This window comes from Conger conger, chromosome 14 (assembly GCF_963514075.1).
Source record: "Conger conger chromosome 14, fConCon1.1, whole genome shotgun sequence".
NCBI classification, from domain to species: Eukaryota; Metazoa; Chordata; class Actinopteri; order Anguilliformes; family Congridae; genus Conger; species Conger conger.
Window position 1 is genome coordinate 9930446 of NC_083773.1, and position 21396 is coordinate 9951841.

General features: G+C 44.4%; 1 protein-coding gene across 3 annotated transcripts in view; it reads left to right on the forward strand.

Moving 5' to 3' along the window:
* fbln2 (fibulin 2) overlaps window positions 1-21396 on the forward strand; it is a 61067-nt gene that overhangs the window by 24390 nt on the left and 15281 nt on the right. For 2 of the 3 annotated variants that reach the window (XM_061220583.1, XM_061220582.1), the window contains exons 3-9: window positions 3718-3832; window positions 4522-4651; window positions 7367-7553; window positions 10670-10879; window positions 13971-14087; window positions 16049-16150; window positions 18300-18440. In XM_061220583.1, the coding sequence (XP_061076567.1) occupies window positions 3718-3832; window positions 4522-4651; window positions 7367-7553; window positions 10670-10879; window positions 13971-14087; window positions 16049-16150; window positions 18300-18440 (1002 nt within the window). The remainder of the gene's footprint in view (window positions 1-3717; window positions 3833-4521; window positions 4652-7366; window positions 7554-10669; window positions 10880-13970; window positions 14088-16048; window positions 16151-18299; window positions 18441-21396) is intronic. The other variant, XM_061220584.1, reaches the window with a different exon arrangement.

The window sequence follows — 21396 nt, forward strand, 5'->3', positions numbered from 1 at the left end:
TTAGTTATTTAGCAGGCCCCATAACTCAGGGTGACTGGCACAGGATACATTGAAACGTTCTGCATTTAAATGGCTGGATACACTGTAGTGAAGACATTTAAATTTAGTACCTTTGTGAATATTTTAAGGGCGGACTCCCACCAGTGATCTGAATCAGTTCATGCCAGTGACCTTGAGTCGATTTCCACAGGATTGCAGGTGAAGATGAACATATTTCAAATTTATGACATGTATAAATGTGAAATATTACTGCTGTAACTAACATTAACCATGGGTGACATCATCTCCACACTGCCCCGATAAGTACTGAGTCATTAAATATTAGATTCTGATTAAGGTTTTTTTATTTCTTTTTTTATTTCATTCATTCAACCAGTGTTACTCATAAGTGAGTGAATGCAGATTTGGATATTATTTATACCTTGTGCAGTATATGGGATTGCAACTGTTAAATTTGATTTGGTGTTCCGCATTGCACACACTATCGCAATTGTGATGAATCATTTTGAGTTCTCTCTTGTGGTCCTCCAGCATGTAATCCTTATGCAGTTTCTGTATATGCTGCACATGATATAAAGTATGGATGAAAGTCCATATGCCTATATTAAACTCAACACTGTACCGTAAACACAATTTAATATGAAGTGCATTATAAATCATAAACTGTACCAATAATAAAAATGAATCCCTATTCTACCTATTGCATTTTGGGGCAGAGTAGTACCTGGTTGCACTGCTCTTGCTTTCAGTATGCGGTACTTGTATTTCCAGCTTAAATTAAATGAATAAATAAACAATATAATGCATTTTGTTTTACCCCACTGCATTCAAAGTTTAATATTAAAGCATTTATGATACTGCCTTGGTGAATACATATGCATTTTTCTTTGTCTTATTGTTTTGTGCTTAGCCAGGCATCATAAATCTGTACTGCTATATGCAGTGGAGTTTTAGTTCAGTTTCGTCCACGTGGTATAATTGTTGATCAGTGAATGAGTTTATGTGATATGAATCTTAGTTTCTAAAGTCTCCATAACTGTTTTCACCATTTTCACAGCACTCTGGATAAAAAAAGCACATGCTTTTAATCTCAATGGCCAGTATTCATTCAACATTTGTCCTTAACTTTGACCTAGAAGTAAATGTGAGCACTGCACATTTTCAGGACAAATGTTGATTGAAGTCTGTAAGTATACAATCGGTGAGCACGTATTCATTAGCCTCATTTTTTAGACTTAAGTCTTTTGCTGCTGTAGCTTATCCACTCAGAGGTTTGACGCATTGTGTGCTCTTCTGCATACCACTGTTGTAATGTGTGCTTATTTGTGTTCCTGTCACCTTCCTGTCAGCTTCGACCAGTCTGGCACTTCTCCTCTGACCTCTCTGTCATTAGTAATGCATTTTCGGTTTTCGCACCATTCCCTGCAAACTCTAGAGACTGCTGCATGTGAAAATCCCTGGAGATTAGCTGTTTCTGAGATACTCAATAATTCCACAGTTAAAATCATTCCATTTCTTCCCACATTTTGTCTGAAAAATTGCTGAACCTCTTGACCACGTTGGAACCACTGCCAATTACATGTATAAACCCTCCGCTGCCAATTCCGGAGAGTGTAGACATCTATGGAACACACCCATACTGTTACCAGCTGCTTCTTTTCACACTGCAGATGTACAGTACCTAAGCTCACACAGAGTGGAGTCAGAGGTGTGCCAATCGCTGTGCCAATCAACCCGCAGCTATAGAATCTCATCTGTTCAAATTCAATCAAATGCCTCTAAAGGCTTCCTCCCTCAAGTACTTAATCCCTTTATTTTGGTAAGCCTGATGTTTGGCCAAGCAACCCACAGCTAGATAGCAATGCATACGGAACCCCATCTGACCGAACCCTCCCATTCCCTGGGCGAGTCAGTCGGCAATTGCACATTCCCCTACTGTATGGAGCGTACAGGCCACGTTCGGCACTGGTACGGTACGGAATGGATTCAATACAACTCCATGATGCACAGTATGGTGCCTTACCTGGATGAGGCATCCAGTAGTCCCATTTATTTCTAACAAGGAGTGCCTGACATTTTATTTTTATCATATATTAAGTATTAAAACCCACTTTCACTGACTACTAACATAGGTATAATTTCAGCATTTTCACTAACAAAAAACTAAATGATTAGCTATTTCGATGAGTGGAGTGAAAACTCACAAAAAAGTACTGTGATTGGTTGATGCTTGTTGGCTTCACATAGGCCAAATTAACTCAGCTTCAGAAGTGCAAAAGCCAGTAATTTTGTTCCAATAACCTGGGTTTTCTAATTAGTGCGATTCTTCAGCCAGGAGGTTGGACTAATGAGTGAAATCAGGGGGCTGAGTTCATGGGGCAAAGAAACCCATGGGGCAGGCCAGTTTGTATAACACGTATGTACGCAGCTGCTGGACAGCATTAAATACTGTATTGATTAATGGTAAATGGTTGGCATTTATGTAACGGCTTTAACCGAAGTGGTGTACAATTGATGCTTCTCATTCACCCATTCATACACTTGCACAGAAACGGCGATTGGCTACCATCCAAGGAGCATTTGGGGGTTAGGTGTCTTGCTCAGGGACACCTCTACGCAGCTTACACATTGAACCTTGAGATGATTTTTTGAACATCAGAATCATTGCAGGCATGTTTTCAGGTGGCTTTGATTAACCAGTTTTCCCTCAATGAACAAAAACAAATGGATGGAACAGGAACAATATGATACCTGAATCAATTTTGTTGGCTGGTCTTTGGTGATGTTGCTAAAGGCACACTCAAAATATGTCAGCTTCATTAACAATTCAGTGCGGTATCCACAGCCAGACTCATTCACTCATTTTCATTTCATTTTCTTGCTTATTGACCTCACGATTTTCAGGAAATCCTTTCTGCGATGCAAATCTTATCTCATCGCGGCTTCTCCGTGGAGACTTTCAGAGTTCACATCCTAGTCATTTCCCATTTCACATACAGTCGACAGATTGCAGTTTGGTACAGTTGACCATACAGTAATTTGTGCTCCCTAAAATGTCCCATGGGAGCCATGGGTAACCATGGGTAACCATGGGTTTCCAGATCATGTGACTCAACACCTTTTCTCAACACCTGTTGCATGCTTGTTGTCTGTGTTGTCTTGTAATACATTAGTTCATGTTACAGAATGAAACATTTTCTATGTCTGATATGACAGAAATACACAAAGTCTGATTTTAACTGTAATTATTTGTAATTATTATTAAAGCTCTATTGCATGCCCGTAGCCCATTAGTTTCATTACTGGGTAATAGTGGGTTTATGTCAGATTTACACTTCACATCCCTGACAGTAATGTCTTTGAACAAATGTTCCAGGTGCCTGCAGGAGAGCAGGTGTAGTCAGGGGGAAATGCACCCCTTTTCTCAGGCTGGTGCTAGCTCTCCTGCTGTACTGTGTGGCCTTGGTGTGGCACAGTTTTCAGCTACATCATTCCTTGTGGAGGGAGGCTCAAAAGGAGGCTTAAATCTTGTAGCTTAATGGTTTAGTCTTGGGGCTTCTTACCATTTAGGAGAATCAGGAGGATCAGACCATTTTACACTTTGAGTCATTTCAAAGTGTAAAATGACTTCTTTATCCCTTTTGATGCATTCACTTAAATCACAATCAGCAAGTGGTGTAGTATTTACTTTCTATATGTGTTGTCTTTTCCCCTAAGTTTCTGCTCAGGATCTGGTAGAAAACTGTTGTGACGCCGGCCAGAAGTGGGCGGCGACCAACGACCACTGCAGCGACATGCCTGCAGTTAATGAGGACCGGCACTCCATATGTAGGTAAGCTTGTCTGCGCTGGATGACGCGCTGTCGATACGCAGGGTTGTTTTTACAGTACAGTACACTGTGAATTAACTACACTGCCCTGGTGCTTGGACAACATTGTACACTACCATATCGTGAAGAAGAATGAGGCTGTTGTTAATTTGTGACAGGAAACAACAGTAAAAATATGCTGGATGCTGGAGGGCCCAAGTTGTTATCTTTATTGTCATTCTTAGCACATGAAAGCATACTTCCCTCTACGGTCTTGGAGCGTACTTGTCCCTGGTTATGCACTTTGTTGTCATTTGGCTGACGTTTTATCCAAAGTGACTTACAGTTGATTTAGGCTAAGCAGGCGGCCTGTAGTGTAGTGGTTAATGTACATGACTGGGACACGCAAGGTTGGTGGTTCGATCCCCGGTGTAGCCACAATAAGACCTGCCATCCACAATCCACCCCTAGAGCAATGCAGGGTGAAGGGCCCAACGGTTGTGCGGATCTTATTGTGGCTACACCGGGGATCGAACCACCGACCGGGTCCCAGTCATGTACCTTAACCACTACGCTACAGGCCACTCCACCTCACCGCCTCACTGTTGTACGTGGGTCTGGATGAGAGCGTCAGCCAAATGCCTCTAATGTAATGTCATGTGATGTGGCGGAGGTGGTCTGATTCGCTGTTCTGCGGTGTTCACGGGACTCAGGACCGCACAGATGCAGTGCTGCGCAGGCTTCCTGAAGGAGAGCATGTGCCTGGCCGGGATGAACGCTGCCCGCGGGGGGGATGCGTGCGAGGCGGGCGACGGCCATGCCTGCGGAACCGACTCCTTCAAGGCAAGTCCCGAGACCCGGCCCGGTGACCGGTGAGGCAGAGCAGAACGCTCCCGGTTCCTCTGCGAGGGAGTTGTGTCGAAAATGATTTTAACAGGGTCGGCCAATCAAATGACATTTCAAAAAACAGCTGCAAGCAGTTATTACGAAATCTTAAGCACAAAATTTCCGCTGACAACCGTGGCTGATGTCACAGAAGCATAATCAGTAAAACATGTCTTATGAGGGTCATTATTTCAACTTGGGGCTCATTTAATGTATTAGTGTGGATATTTTGAATAAAAGCCAACATTTCATCCATATGATGTGCAAAGTCTAATTCCACTATAAACACTTGTGCAAATTTCATTAGCAAGAAAATTCTTAAGCACCATATTTTCCTTTGCAAATTACATAGAGCTTAGAACACTGATTAGAAATGTGATACAATTTGTGGTTTAATAAACACATTCATCTTTTGAATTAAAATTAAAATTAAACATGCCCTACAGCTGCATTTGAATCTAAAATCTTTTTTTCCTAGTCCAATGTTATCTGTTGAGCTTCAGAGCCCTGATTATGGATGCAGAGCTAATAAGTGTTGAGGAATTGATCCAAGCATGAGCTGCAAATAAATCATATCTGTCAGCTAAACAGAGTAGCTACTCATAAGAAAAGGGCAGGACACAGTAGAAAAACCCTACTTCATTTTAGTCATACGCAGACTTCATTTAATTCAGAACGAATTGCACAGTAACAAGTGTTGTGTTATTATCATGCATGTTTATGTTTGCGTGACAGTGTAATCTATCAACCGTTCCAGCCCCTGCCTGTTACGCTGACTGAAACTGCAGAAAAACGGCAACCTCAGTGAATCTATTATTTTCCGCGCATCCTCGCATGCAAATTACAAACATTGCGTTTGCACCAAAATAGGGTATCTACAAAATGGTACCCTCTACTGAACAACCTGGCTAAAGGGCTGTAGCTTAGAGATGCTATGCTGCAGAGTCCCTTCTGCGTATTGTCCCCCCTTCTTTATTTCTGCCTAAAGGTGCAGTGGAAGATTGTCGCTGTCATGGCCTTATCGCCGATACTGCTTCACTGTCAGGGCTGCCTTTGATTCAGTGTGTAAGAGGCGTCCCTTCCCTTCAGAGTGGCTTGCACCATGTTATCCTTGGGAAGATAGTTATCCCGCTACCTCTGAAGTAGCAAATAGCTTGTTCTGAGCCACTGATTGTGCGCTGAGTAGATATATTAGCGGTGCCCGTGTGACGTGAGCACTGGTGAGTAAAAGGATGAATACGAGTCCATTTTGCCCGTCACAAAGCCCAAAAAAGCAGTGCTTTGTGTTTGCAGGAGCTGTTTTCATGTTTTCTTTTTTCACCTTTTCTTTCTCCTCACAGTCTCTCAGTCCAACTTGGCATAATGGAAGGGCTCTTTTGTGCACTCCACGAATAATACCAACTCTTTATGTTTCAAAACTGATACATGAGCACCAGCATTCATATGGGGCTGAAGCCTTCGTTACCACACTTGTCGTCTATTTTGATATGTAATTATCACATACATTTACTTAGAATCCAGTCTGCAAAGTGCAATTTTACCATACCAGCTATTTGCTAATATTTTGATGGAATCAGTCTCAGTTGGACACCCTTGGCAGTACATTGTTGGCTTGATGTATTTGATGATACAGCAGCTTGCTTCATCCATGTTGGTAAAGCTGGAAGGCTGACTGGAAAAAACAATGGGAACCTTTTTAACAATAAACAATGAGTAAAAATGTAAAATGAGAACTATGTAAAATTCATTTTTAAATGTAAGATATTTTTCCTTTTTGTGGCAGTTTTGCAATTACCATGATACTAATGTTTTGCTTTGGTAGTCATAGGTTACTGTAGATAAGTTAGCTTTCAAAATCTGTGTCATTATTTACTATCAGTGTGGAAACCCTGTCGTTTTGGTATAAAATATCTTTAATTTAGAATGTTCTCACCCCCATGGAGATTAATACAGGCACAATTGGCTTGTGTTGTGATTCTTGGATTGATATCAGCGTTTGTGTCAGTCATAAATTGGCAAATGCTAACATTTTTCGGCCTTTAATGTATTACTTGGCCCTTTAATTCGGGAATGGAATGCATTGCTCATTCTGTCAGTACGAATGAAAACATTACTGTCTCGAGAGAAAGCGTATTTTATTAGCGCACATTTTCCGCACTGTCCATGTTACTAAACAGCACAAAGCTCAGGGCAGTTGCGAGGGGGGGATCCTTGTAACTATTGTGCCGTGGTATTTGCCAGAAGTCAAATATTGGCTCACGCTATAATGTGGCTCCTGAGGTCTGCTCCGAAACACCCCGTAAGTCTTGGCTGTATAGTATTGCAGTAACGGACTACTGTGGTTATTGATGCAGTCCTTGTTTGGACCCTGCCTCTCATGTTCCCTGCTGAAAAAAACTGCTCAAGCTATATCTTGAAACAGCTGGTAGCTGGCTGACCAGCTGCCAACCCAGTTAGACCGGCTTTATACCGGCTTGGCCATGCTGGTTGACCGGCTCATACCCAGCTAGACCAATTTATAATCATCTTGACCAGCTCAATTTTCAAGCGGGTCAAGCTGGCATAGCTGGATTTTACAGCAGGGTTTTTGAATGTTTCGCGTGTGGAATGAGTGCGGTTCAGCAGAGGGCCCTTGTGGTAATTGGGCAGTCTGTTTTGTTGGTGTTTCCCCAGGAGTGCTGTGACTGCTGCACTCTGGGAATGCGCTTCCACGCAGAGGGCCAGAGCTGCGAGCCACACCAGTACCTGGGCTACCCCTGCAGCCACATCTTCGTGACCTGCTGCCTGGGGGATGAGGGCACGAGCCAGCCCACCATCCGGGGGAAGGAGAGGCCCAAAACCACGGCCTTCCCACAGAAAGGTAACTGGCCCGGGCCTTTCTCGGTGGTGCCGTTTCACACGCTTGTGTGGGTTCAGTAGAAACGGCTTACAGCAATCATATGTTCCTCAAAGTTCCCATTACAATCCACCACAACTATTTCTTTGTTGTTTTTGGGTTGTTAAAGTTGTAAATGCAGATTACATCTGCCATTTTAACAGCCTTTGGGTTGCTTTTAATAATAATGAATAATGATAGTATTTGTTATATATATTTTTTCCAAAGCAACTTGCAGTTGACTAAACTAAGCAGGGGACAAACCCCCTGGAGCAGTGTGGGGTTAAGGCCCTTGCTCAAGGGCCCAACAGCTTTGGGGAATTTATCATGGCTACACCGTATTGGGGTTTGAACCACCGACCTTCCAGGTCCCAGTCATGTACCTTAGCCACTAGGCTACAGGCTGCCCCATTCCAAGGAAACAACAGCAATCGCGTTTTCTTGAAAGTTCCCAGCACTGTCCGCAAGCTTTCCTCGCTGCTTTCGGGTGAAGTTGTAAATGCAGATTACATCTGGCATTTTAACGGCCTTTGGGTTGCTTTCGCGAACCATCCCTCGTACTTCCTGTTCTCATTTGGGTCACGGGGGCGGAGTACGGGCCGACATAGATGAATATCCTATAAGGGAGACACGCGAAACAGAGGCGTCACCTTACCATTGAGAATAATGTGGAAAAACGCGGGAGAGCTGAAATGAATTAGGGACAGATGGCACTGTGGTCTGTTGTCATCCCCTCGGTGCCAGTAAAATCTCAGATTGCCTCAAGTGCCTGATGCCAGTGAGTCATTGTACTAACTCTGTAAGGCTATTCTGTGGTGCGCATGGGCTTAGAACTTGTGGGGCACAGCCAAATGAAAGAAAAGGTTAGCAAAAAGATTGTGTCTGCATCTCATTTTCTCTTTAAATAGATGCATTAACTCCATAATCAAACCTCATTATCTGTGATTAGGCAAACCAATGCTTATATGGTTGGTGAAAAGAATAACTTTGTGTGATTCTAGCTTTTGTTAGTTTTTTTGTTTTTTTCCCCCTTGAATATGTGTTAGATTCCAGGCAGTATATCTTTCTCTATATTTTCTTTCCTCACATTCGGGAGTGAAATGGAACATTCTGGACATGTTCCAGCTCCGTCCGATAACAGATTGTCTGGGAGATGGGAGCGGGAGAGTCGGCCATCACGTTGAGTGACGGCTGCCTTCTGAGGACCTGCATGGCAGCGTCTCTGTCCATCAGCCCCCCCGACCACTACCCTTCTCTGACCCGCGGCAGAGAGCTGTCTCTGAGAGAGAGGGAGATAGGAGAGAGGGAGGGAGAGGGGAGAGAGAGAGGGAGGGGGGAGGGAGGGAGAGGGGGAGAGAGGGAGAGGAGAGAGAGGGAGGGGGAGAGGGGAGAGAGAGGGAGGGAGAGAGGGAGAGAGGGGAGAGGGTGGGAGAGGGGCGAGATGGAGGGGGAGAGGGGAGAGAGAGGGAGGGGGAGAGATGGAGGGAGAGAGGGGAGAGAGAGGAGAGAGAGAGGGAGGGAGAGAGGGGAGAGGGTGGGAGAGGAGCAAGATGGAGGGGGAGAGGGGAGAGAGAGGGAGGGAGAGAGGGGAGAGGGGAGAGGGTGGGAGAGGGGCGAGATGGAGGGGGAGAGGAGAGAGAGAGAGGGAGGAAGAGAGGGAGGGAAGAGAGGGAGAGGGGAGAGAGAGAGACAGAGGGAGGGGGAGAGAGAGGGAGGGGGGAGGGAGGGAAGAGAGGGAGAGGGGAGAGAGAGAGACAGAGGGAGGGGGAGAGAGAGGGAGGGGGGAGGGAGGGAGAGGGGCGAGGGAGGGAGAGGAGCGAGATGGAGGGGGAGAGAGAGAGGAAAGAGACAGAGGAAGGGAGGGAGAGAGAGAAAGGGAGTGAGAGGGAGAGAGAGGGATGGGGAGAGGCAGAGCAGGGAGAGATAGAGGGAGGGAGAGAAGGTGAGAAAGATGGGGAGAAAGGGAGGAGAGAGAGGGGAGAGAAGGAGGGAGAGAGAAGGGGGGGCAGTGAGAATATTGCAGTACTGTAGTACTGTTGCTGGTTTAACACTGCTCACCGATTCCCACAGATCAGATGTCCTTTCATTGCTGTCTGAATACTGCTAAATCAAAACTACGCACTGATAAATAAGTTATTTTCCTGCCCTTTTCAAGTCTTCCATCTTTTTCCATGACTGCAGAGGAAAAGGAAGTAGAAAATATTTGCTTGTTTTAACTTACTGTTTGCTAGACAAGTGAAATTGTCTTATCCCACTGGCAAATCTTGAAATGTGTCAAACTGCCTTACCTCATTGCCAATGTTTTTGTCTTATTTAGCAAAAAAGTTATAGAAATAAGATAAGAAATACAACCAAATCACTGCCATCACAATATAGAGTACGACAGCACAACCTTGAGTGTGATATTGCTTTTATATAACAGCTCTACAGAGATGGCTGTTTATCAAGTAATGGTAATTTGAGACAATAATTTAATACAATAGATTGAAAAAATTGTTCCTTCTGGATTCTATTAGCTACTGTAACTGAGTTATGGTGATCTGGCTGCCTGTAGCGTAGTGGTCAAGGTACATGACTGGGACTCACAAGGTCGGTGGTTCAATCCCCTGTGTAGCCACAATACTGCTTAGTCTAATCAACTGTAAATCGCTTTGGATAAAAGTGTCTGCCAAATGACATGTAATGTAATGTGATGAGGTCGGAGTGATGTTGTACTATATATGGGAGGTCACAGGATACCGCTTGTCCAATAAAATTACTTGACCGGAACTAACTTTTGTATAAATGTTGTATAGGGCAGCCTGTAGTGTAGTGGTTAAGGTAAATGACTGGGACACACAAGGTCGGTGGTTCTAATCCCGCTGTACCAACAATTAGATCCACACTGCCGTTGGGCCCTTGAGCAAGGCCCTTAACCCTGCATTGCTCCAGGGGAGGATTGTCTCCTGCTTAGTCTAATCACATGTACGTCACTCTGGATAAGAGCGTCAGCCAAATGCAAATAATGCGATATAAATAAGACTAAAATATAAATATTATGGTTTTCGCTGTGTAGCGGTAGTGTAGCGCAGTATGAAGATGGCTCTTCTTGGGCGCTCCAGTTTCAGACGGGAAGTTCCCGAACGAGGCCTTCTCCATCGACGACCGCGACGAGGCGGAGAACTCGGTGGAGGAGCCGGAGGACGTGGACGAGTGCCAGCTGCACGAGGGCCGGCTCTGCCACCACCGCTGCATCAACACCTGGGGCTCCTACGAGTGCGGCTGCTTCGCAGGGTACCGGCTGCTGCAGGACGGCCAGATCTGCGTGCCAGGTGAGCCCCCCGAAACGCTGCGGGAAGCCTCAGCACCCTTCCGCTGGGTCAGTCCGGTGAGCCCCCCGAAACGCTGCGGGAGGCCTCAGCACCCTTCCGCTGGGTCAGTCCGGTGAGCCCCCCGAAACGCTGCGGGAAGCCTCAGCACCCTTCCGCTGGGTCAGTCCGCTGGAGCCCCCGAAACGCTGCGGGACCCCTCAGCACCCTTCCGCTGGGTCAGTCCGATGAGCCCCCGGAACGCTGCGGGAAGCCTCAGCACCCTTCCGCTGGGTCAGTCCGCTGGAGCAGAGGGGAGAGGTGAATGTGCGTGCGGGCCCGGTGAGCCCCCGAAACGCCCCGGGAAACGTCAGCACCCTTCCGCTGCGAGCGGCGTTAGGTCGACGAAATCCATTAAACTGTATGAGACGCCTTACCCGGACGACTTCACAGGGACTGGCCAGAAATAATAGAGGGTGGAACACACAGAGCTCAAATAAATGCACTCTGTTTAATGGACGGGAGATTTTGACATCGACATCCTCAGAGTGAAAAAAAAATCCATTAAACTGTGGTGTGCTTTCACTTTGCTTTCGCTGAAGTGCATGTACTGTACAAGGTCGCCGGGACAGCTGTTGCGATTGATTGTTGATGTTTTTTTTCCCGAAAAACCTGGTTGCACGTAGAATGGAGAAAGGAGGAGGTTTTATCTATCGGTTGCTCTTGTTTGTACACTGGGAGTCACAGAAAGGGAGAGGAGAATAGATTTCGGTTGCGGTGAGCTCTGATGCGAGAGACAGATTGTGAAGGGGGAAGGCTGGCACTGGATGGAGCTGCACTCCACCGTTTTTCCTTTTCATCACATTATTTAAAAAATTTTCCAAGGCTAGAACTGAGCAGTGCTTGGCAGCGCTTCTGCTTATATTAGCCTTTTTTTTATATAACACACTGCTGTGTTTGTGTACTTATGTGTGTGCATGCCTGCTTTCCTGTATGTGTAATATACGTGACAAATACAAAATGTGAAAATATCTTTCTTTCCAACTGGCGCTGGAAAAGAGTCCTTCCTGCCATTCAGTGTATTCTGATTGGCTCCGATAATCATTATCCAACCCAAAAACATGGAATGACTTCCTGAACCTGCAGTCCGTGATAAACTCTTGGCCCTGTCATTTTGTCAGGTCCACAATTGGCTGATGTGGTCGATCGCCGTTAGGTAAACATTCTTTCATGGTTGTCATATTCCAGCATATTCATTCATTAGCAACACAATGATTTTAGGTCATGTTTTTTTGTGATAGATTGCCTATGTAGTGTGGAACTTATTGAGCCTGGAAGCATAATGCCCTATTACCAAGAAGCATTAACAAAAAGCTATGATAGAGCTGAATTTGTTCACACATTTAAGTAAAACTGACAAAACAATGTATTATACACTCACGGAGCACTTTATTAGGAACATTTTTACTTTATTACACCTACTTGTCATCTAATCAGCCAATTGTGTGGCAGCAGTACAATGCATACAATCGTTTAGCTATGGGTCACTGAGTGTATATTGTCTTATTAGGTATGTACTGTCCCATGTCTAGATAATCAGAGTGTACTGAACAATTATGGCTTACCCGCCAAGCCTGTTCAGCTGTAAGGCCGTCTCAAAGTGAATGGCGGTTGTGTTTTGAGGGCAGGCCTCAGCCACATGCGTTTCGGCACATTTCCACTGACAGTGGGATTCACATAATCCAAAACCAACAGTGTGGTGCCTCATTCATATTTTCCACAAAATATTTCTGTGTTCCGTCATTGCAGCATCATCCATTCTACCCTGTACCCTTTTCTCTCTTTCCTCGGGACCAGAATAGAAGTGAAATATCGCCACACACTGAGCGGGGCACTGAGCCAGTTGAGATGATAAACCAAGGTCCTGACTCGGTGTCGTCCTTGAAGACGTTTTATTTTATTTAGAAAAGAGAAGGGGTGTTAGAACTGATGTTCTGGCCAAGACCCAACAAAACACAGGTTCTCTACATCTGGCAACCTAATCATCCCCTACTGTACTGTATATCAGTGGTTAACTCCTGGGCCCGTCTGTGTGTGCTGGTTTTCATGGCATCCACAATTGCAACCTCAGTATTTTAACACGATGTTATTTTTTCTTAGTTCTGTGCTTTTTGAGTTTAGACGGATCAGTTGCTTCCTTAAGCCATGTTATATCCAAAATAGCTATTGGTAAATGGTTGGCATTTATATAGCGCCTTTATCCAAAGCGCTGTACAATTGAAGCTTTCTCATTCACCCAGTCATACACACACTCACACACCAACGGCGATTGGCTGCCATGCAAGGCACCAACCAGCTCGTCAGGAGCATTTGTGGGTTAGGTGTCTTGCTCAGGGACACTTTGACACGCCCAAGGTGGGAATTGAACCGGCAACCCTCCGACTGCCAGACAACTGCTCTTACCACCTGAGCCAATGTCGCCCCCATTATGTCGCTATTGATTCCATGAAGAATATAGTCTCATGTTCACATTGTGTTTTTTTTTCCTATCTTAAAATTAATTACATACAAATAGGTATATTTTTTTGACTGCTCAAATGAAATACTGAGGTGAATCAATCGGCTCCTAATTCGGTCGCTGAACGCTTGTGTTTAAATTGCTAGTTGGACCACAAATAGCGGTTTCATTTCAGATGTAATTATCTAGTGAATGGAGGTGATTTCAGCCCTTGTTTGGTACATTGTGTGAGAACAAGGTCTTGCGGGACGTACACATTAGAGTACAATTATCACTGGTGAACTTTTGTATGGTAGTGAAGTAGATCTATTTTTTCTTCACAATATCAGTATACTTTCGTATTATTAACTTTTTTTCCCCCACATCAGGTGCCCTTATTGTAATGGGAAAGTAAAACTGTAGTCAGAGAAAATTGCACTACATTATGTCCCACAAATTAACCTGTGTTAATGATATGGTTAAATCAATATCTATATTTGATTTAACCATATCCATTAACACAGGTAACACATTTTCCATTGCTTACTTTTTCATATATCTTTATCCACCCACTGCAAGAAGCTGAAGTTTTTTGCTCTCTGCATTTACTCCTTTCAGAAACCCAGTTGGAGGACAACCAAGTGATGGAGGAGAACCCCCCAACAGAGGCACCCAAAACCCCTACCCCCGCTGCTCCAACTACCCCCACCCCTGTGCAGCCAGACCCCTGTGAAGGTACTGGGTGTGTCCTGCCCTGGCAGGGGCACAAAATGGCGGCCTAGAGTGTTCCATTCCGTCTGTAGTCCATAGCCCTATGCTCTGTGTATATAACCCAGCAACCCCAAACCACAGCTCCACAACCCATACAAAATACCGTCATTGTGGTCGAGTTGGAGATAGCCACGTAAGTACCAACTGCTTGATAAGTATCCTCTGTGGAGCCCGTCTCAGAATCTGGCAGATGACCCTCATTGTGGAAAACACAACCTCTTTTGGCAGCGAGGGAGATTAGGACTGTGCCCGTAATTGTTTTTGGTTTTTTTAGAAACTTAGCAGGCTTCTGAATGGGTCTCTCTATCTCTCTCTCTCTATCTGAAGCTTCAAGCTCTGTAACAACATCAAGCGATATCCAGCATCTAGCTGGCAGAAGTGAGAAAATACATTAGCAATTACAGAATATGGAGCGCAATGGGAATCACTAAAAAAGATTCTCACAATGAAGAGAACGAAAAGTAGGCTACCGTTTCAATTTCTTTTCAGGCACTCCAGAAAAACAATTTTTTCACAGTTTTGAACAACGTTTCCTTAGACCCTATACTATATCTTAGCAACATGCTATTTTTAGAACATTTTAACTGTTGCACAGAGAGTGTCTAGAGTACAACATTTTGTTTCAGTTACGTCAATGTCTGGGTCTCAAAGGGCTAAATCAAAAAATGGACAATTTGACTTGTAATGAAAAATATACCAACTTGAAAAACCTTGGGCCTCCTTCGCTCCCTCTTAGCCTCCCTCCGGCCCTGGTGCCATGGCCTACCTCTCCCACTGGGAGGTGAGGGGGCCGGATGCATCTGGCGAAAGTGTTATTAAAACCGGCCTGCTGCAAGCACCTGACAACAGTGTGCGTCCGAGAGGGGAAGTGGAAGGACTGGCCAGCTCACAACTCACACTGCAGCTCACAGCCACCGGATGAGAGCTGGCGAAGCAACTCCGTTAGATTTATTGACTCTGCCCCTGAACTGCATTAATTACCCACGTGCACATCGCACAATCGCATCATGACTCATGAATCAAGCAAAATTCTCTCCTTGTTTATGAATAGCTCTGTTGTGTTGCTTTTTATTCTGCGTAAACTATGCCCTGTACTCTCTCTACACACTCTGTGAACTCCTGGCTTTTATGAAGTCACCATGAAGCTCCTTCTGTCTGCTGTTTGCCCAGTCTATCTGACTTCTGATTATCGACCGCAGTGCTATTGTGTGAGAAGAAGATGCTTGTTTAACGCAGCACCCAGGGGTCTGTCTGCACAAAAAGATCCTCACCAATTATGTCTTTTTGACGAACATCAAGAATTTAAAGAGGCATGAGGATATTTAGTCAAGCTAAAATGTACCCATGCTCATCCCAGACACACAGCCACAGTTTTAGGGGGGATTTAGGATTTACTAACCACTGAATTCAGTAACTGTGTTCAGCTAATACACTGTAGACTCCAGGTAATTGACTTCTAAATTAAGATGAGGCTCAAAGATTCACACCTTTTTGGCATATTGCCTACATCAGTGAAACATTGTCACGTAGTCTGATACATACCTGCTTTTATATAGTATAACTCTAAACTCAATCCAGGTTTAGACATAAAAAAGACTGCGTTCACCACTTTCATGAGACTGATTAAATCTTCACTTAACCTTGAGTGCACACTTTTCTGGATGCAGTTATCGAGTTCCCAAAATGCATGCACTCGTTTTTTTAACCCAAAAGGATCCAATAAGAGCAATTTAGGACGCCCCTCTCACTGTGTGCCACAACACTAGGAGAGAGGCCCTAGACACCTGGTTAAACACAGCACTCTTACTCTAAGTGGAGGTTAAGCAGCCTCGGAGTGGGGATCAGGGGGGATTTGATGTCCCATCCCGTGGTTTTGAGTGCAGTTAAATTGAGAACCCCCTGTTGTCCTGTGTTTCTCTCCCCAGCTAAAGGCCCCTGCATGCACCAGTGTACCGCAGTGGAAGGTCAGGCTCTCTGCTCCTGTTTCCCAGGGTACTATCTGCTGGCCGACGGACACTCGTGTGAAGGTAAAAGAAGGCATTATTCTGTCCACCATGTTTACGACTGCAGGTCTATAGTTGTTGGATTAATGGAAATGAAAATGAAAATGTAGTTTTATTTGGAGTAATCTCTTATTGTAGCTGTGTCTGCTAATTGGATGCAGTCATTCATGAAGGAGTAACCAAAGGTTTTTTTGACATCGGAGCTCACATAACCTCATCAGCCTTCAATTTCTAAACAGTCAGGCCCACAGTTTGAAACTGTAGTGATCCATGGCCAATTACTCTATACAGGCCAGTTTCTATAATAACAAACACCAAACCTGCCTATGCTGGTTCAGAACTCTGATATGTGCAAATTAAATGTATACCTCTGATCTTGTGTGAGTTATTCATCAACGTCTATTAAAAGCTCCAAAACGACGGCAGAGGTTGTATGCCAAATTATACTCCTGCCGTGGGGTTGTAGCTGTTCATTCTGAGTCTGGTCTTGACAAAGTTGAACTAAGCGTCTGGAGTCTGTGCAACATTCATGGCAATTACATTTCCCTGATCTCAGCGTGCGAATTAGAGCATTTCTGAACCCAGCGTTTAATTGCATCTGTCCGAGAGATTCGCTTTGTCTATGGTTCACTGCAGTCACACACGCGATTGTCTTGCCTTTACTTTTGATCTCTTACAGACAGTGAAAATCACTGCCGCATTAACTCAGACCTACACTGTCACTACAAGACAATGCATCTTTAGAGTATATTTACTCCCAACAGTTAAAGTGATTCTTATACAGTGTATGTGTATGTGTGTGTATGTGTATATATGGTTCCTTACAAAATTGTGAGAAGTGTATACATTTATTTTGAAATGTATACACTTCTCACATCTGTACATAAAAAATATTTCCTGATATTGTGCCATACAAGTACCTGTAAGCCACATGTGGATATCAGCTGTCCAGGAATACTTTCATTTACTAGCAGTATTGTTTTAAGATTTTCAGCCAGTTTATAAAGATGACATTTATAAATTACATTTTTATATTTGGCGTTCTCTGCCTGTTTTATGGGTTCAGGCTGTTAAGGTTTCATCTCATTTCAGAAAGCCTCGTTTTCAGTGACTTATCTATTGACAAAGACAGCCAAGAATTTGTGAGGCAGCATACTAGATATTGTTTTGGATATTCAGGGGTCTCAAGTGCTCAGTTCACATATGTATTTTGAGGCCCTGATGTTTTCGAATAAGCTAGTGTACACTTTTGGCTTCTGGCAGTGGGCAGACATGCTTTTCATTTTGAATGGGATACAGTAAGTAGAGACATTTGGTGTGTGTAAAAGTGAATACATTGTGGCACCATTAATTAGACATACTAGATGTTATGGGTACCCACAGAAATGACCTTTGAGGTGAAATGAAAGCTGGAACTTATACTACACAACAATAGAAGTTAAGGGAAGTATAATGGGACAGTCTGAAAAATTGAGACTCTGAAGATCGGGCCAAAAAAAAATAACATTCAAGATGTAATTATATACATACTTTTTCTGATGTGTTCTGTTCTTAATCTTGAACAGTGCTAAAGAAGTTAGTGGCCTTATGCTAGAAAAACTAAAAACTGAACTGATTGTGGAGATCTTCCACGAACAAAAATAGAAGAGAAGAGTATAGCTCTTTAACAGATATTACCTACAAACTACAAACTACAGGTTATTTGATGGAATCAGATTCCTCATACGGCTTTGGTGCCTGAGCGATTTGCGGAATAAAACGCAGTCATAAGTGTTCCATTCCATTTCAGTGGCAAAATGCAAGCAGACATTTATGTGATGACACATAAGTTCTGCGACTATCCTACGAACCTCACTGTGGGAGGGCAGGTGAAGTGTGGATGTAATAGACTCAAATTCATGTGCAGCGAAGGCACTATCCCCCATCACTTTGTGGGTATTGAATGAAGGCTTTCTCCCAAACTGTTCCCATATGTAACAGTGTGGGTGGGCAGATCTGATTTAGACTGGCCTGAAACGAATAAAACAATTCTTGCTGCTTTGCTTGCATGGATCAGATATGCAGTTTAGTCATGGCCTGACAGCAGGCATTGGCTTAGCAGTAAAAGGTATAAATGTACCTCTGTTTTTTTATTTTTTTTACTGTTGTGCGTGCTGTGTCCTCATTTGTGTAGATGTGAATGAGTGCAGGAGTGGCGCACACAATTGCTCCCGTGGGGATTTTTGTGTGAACAAAGAAGGATCTTTCCAGTGCCTCCGCCTGAATGATCTGTGTGATGAAGGTTTCGTACACAACGTGAATAGAGAATGTGTGGGTAAGATGGTCGCTCTCAACGCTGGGACGACTCATATTTCAGCTGTGTGGAGGGGACTCTCAAGTTTGCCTGGTCCCTCTCAAATGAGTGCACACACACTCTCTCTTGCTTGCTCTCTCTCTCTATATTTCTATCACACATACACACAAACAAACAAGCTCTGTCTCTCTTTCACTCTCTCTCATATACACACACACACACACACACACACACACACACACACACACACATTCTCTGTCTCTCTCTCACACACACAGACACTCTCTCTCTCTCTCTCTGTCTTTCTCACACACACACAAAGACAGAGAAGCAGAAACACAGGCAATGCAGAACCCCGATGGCATGTCAGCTCTCATGCATGCTTTGCTGTCGTGACCGTGCTCATGGATTCACTCTGGAGCCAAGCCTGTGTGATGACAACACTGTTGTGGCCCCGAGGGGATTTGGTTTGCATTACTCGTGGTTTTAAATGGCTGGGTCATTGATGCTTGCAGTGTGCAATGGGGATGAACAATACACTTTAAACTGGTGATTAGATCTCGATTAGTACTTCTTCATAAATGAACCATTACTGACAGGTAAACTAATCTGGGATTTGTGCATCAGTTTCAGCATCGGTGAAAACCAGTAGCAATGCATATTGTCCAAATATCTGGCCTTTAACCTAATAGCTGCACGCTCCATTCCCAGTTAAGCCACGACCATTATACCCTTGAGCAAGGTACTTACATTTTTTTTTTTTTTTTTTCTTGGATCAATTGGTTTTTTTTCAGAAAAAAACTTAAACACAAAACATTTCAAACAGAACATTTCTTTAACCTCCCCCCCCAACATCCCGAGCCGAAGAACACAGTACAGATATATTTTAATTGAAATGAATCACATCAAAGATTCCACACCAGCCACTGCTGAATGCCAAGCATACAGTTTCTTGTAACTAGCTCCATGAATTCGAGCGATTGATGTGTCAGTATAAATAATTTGTAGGACGCTATTCACCCCATGAGACCAGGACAAAGAGTGCGGTCGTCTCGACCTTTGTGCAAGCATCTTTTTAGTTGCAGTGAGGCCATCCATACGCATTTTTGAGGTAGAGTTCAATCAAGTTTCGAAATGTCATTCAAGATTGAGCAAGGTACTTAACGTGCATTGCTTCTGTATACAGTTTATGCAGCTGCAAAAATGAATACAATGTTCCAAAATAGTGGAAGTCGCTCTGGGTAAGAGCATCTGCTAAATGCATGTAATATGTTCAGTAATAATAGTTTAGATGCTAGGTGAGACCTTCTTGTATGTGACGAAAACATCTGTTACACCTAAAAGGGTTTCATCTCACCTGAGCAATAAAGCCAATTATTTTCTTGATAAAAACAAGATGCCTGCCTTTTCACTTGCAGGGCTCGTATTTGTGGAAACTTGCCCGATCTTATGTTGGGTAACCTAGGGACACTGACATTCAAGTTGGATAATTTATTTTTGGAATTTACTCCATACTTTGAGTTGGGCTATTAAAAATATAATGCAGTGTAAATGGTAAGGTTATGAAAGTGTCTTCCACGGTTTTGTTATTTATACGCTTATTAAGCTAAGCGAACGCAGGAACCGACAATCCTGTGAACCTCTCCTCCATGTTCTCATTTGTACCTTTGACCATACTGTCATCTGACATTGATTCCCTGGCATTGATGACCATAAATAACGCTCAGGCTATAATCCGCACTGCTTGCAGTTCAGACACACCCCCCCCCCTCGCTCTGCCTAATTGCTGTCCTCTGCCGCTGTGAAGAATGTCTGGGTCAGACGCATAATTCATCTGTGCATGCTTCCCGTTGTTCTTGTGTCGACCAAACTGTAAAAGAAAAAGTACAGAATCATTGCACAGCTGTGAAAACTGTATTCAAAACAGATGCCCTAGCCTGTCCCCCCCCCCCCCCCCCCCCCACCCGCACCCCTCATGCCTTGCAGTATCAGGAAGGTTTCTGAGAATGACCTAAAAAACATCCATATGTCTGGGAACCCCTGCTGGTCGACGATCAAGACGTACCCGGTTCACTACCTGAGCCGACATCACTGAGGATCCCCTTCCTGTGTGGAAGTCGCTTTGCTCCGAGCAACGGTGTAATCTTGCGTCCGAGGGGAGCGGACCGAAGTAGACCTCAGGCATGAACTGTTCTTCCCCCTTCCGCCTGACTCACAGGAGCGATGCATGTCCCTCAGCCGTTCTGCCCGCCGACTGCTTTTCGGTTTGGCTCGAAAGCCTTCCTCGCGACGCGCTGACATCAGAAGTACCCGTGCCAACCTCGAGGAGGGCTTCTGAGCTCTTGGCGTGGTGAGCTGGCCCGGTACGCAGTGCAGAGAAGAGAGGGTCCATTAAGCGTGCCCCCCCCAGCAGAACAAAGACTAGTGTCCCTCACTCCTCCGTGCGCAGCATGTCTTGTTTTAAAAAGGCTCTGCTGATATTGTGTGCCACATTTTATTTGTAATGCAGCGAAACACTCACTTCATGGTGGTTATTCATGGATGTTGCCTGGTCTCGGGCTCCAGAACCGGTTATTTGGACTGCCTCCCGAGGCTCGGCCTCCTTACGGGCTTGTGCGGAATCCGCATTCCTCCTGAAGGAGACCATCTGAAAGATATCAGCCCAATCCACGCATGTAACACACAGCACCTTCAGCACTAAATCTCCAGAACTTTCTATCCCCATCGAGGAGATCTGCACCAGCAGGGAAGACATTATCGCTTGCTCATCTCACCACTGCTTCCAGGTTCCCTAAAACCACTCCTGGAAAAAGGGATTTCCTTCAAAACCCGAACCCAAAATGTGAGTTTCTCCCAGTGATTGAAGCCCAGGCCCTTTCTCCTTGTTTTGTGAAAGGCAGCCCTTCATGCAGACTTTGCTGCATATTGTCGTTGAAATCCCCACGGAGCTTAAGCCAATTGCCAATAATTGTTAAAG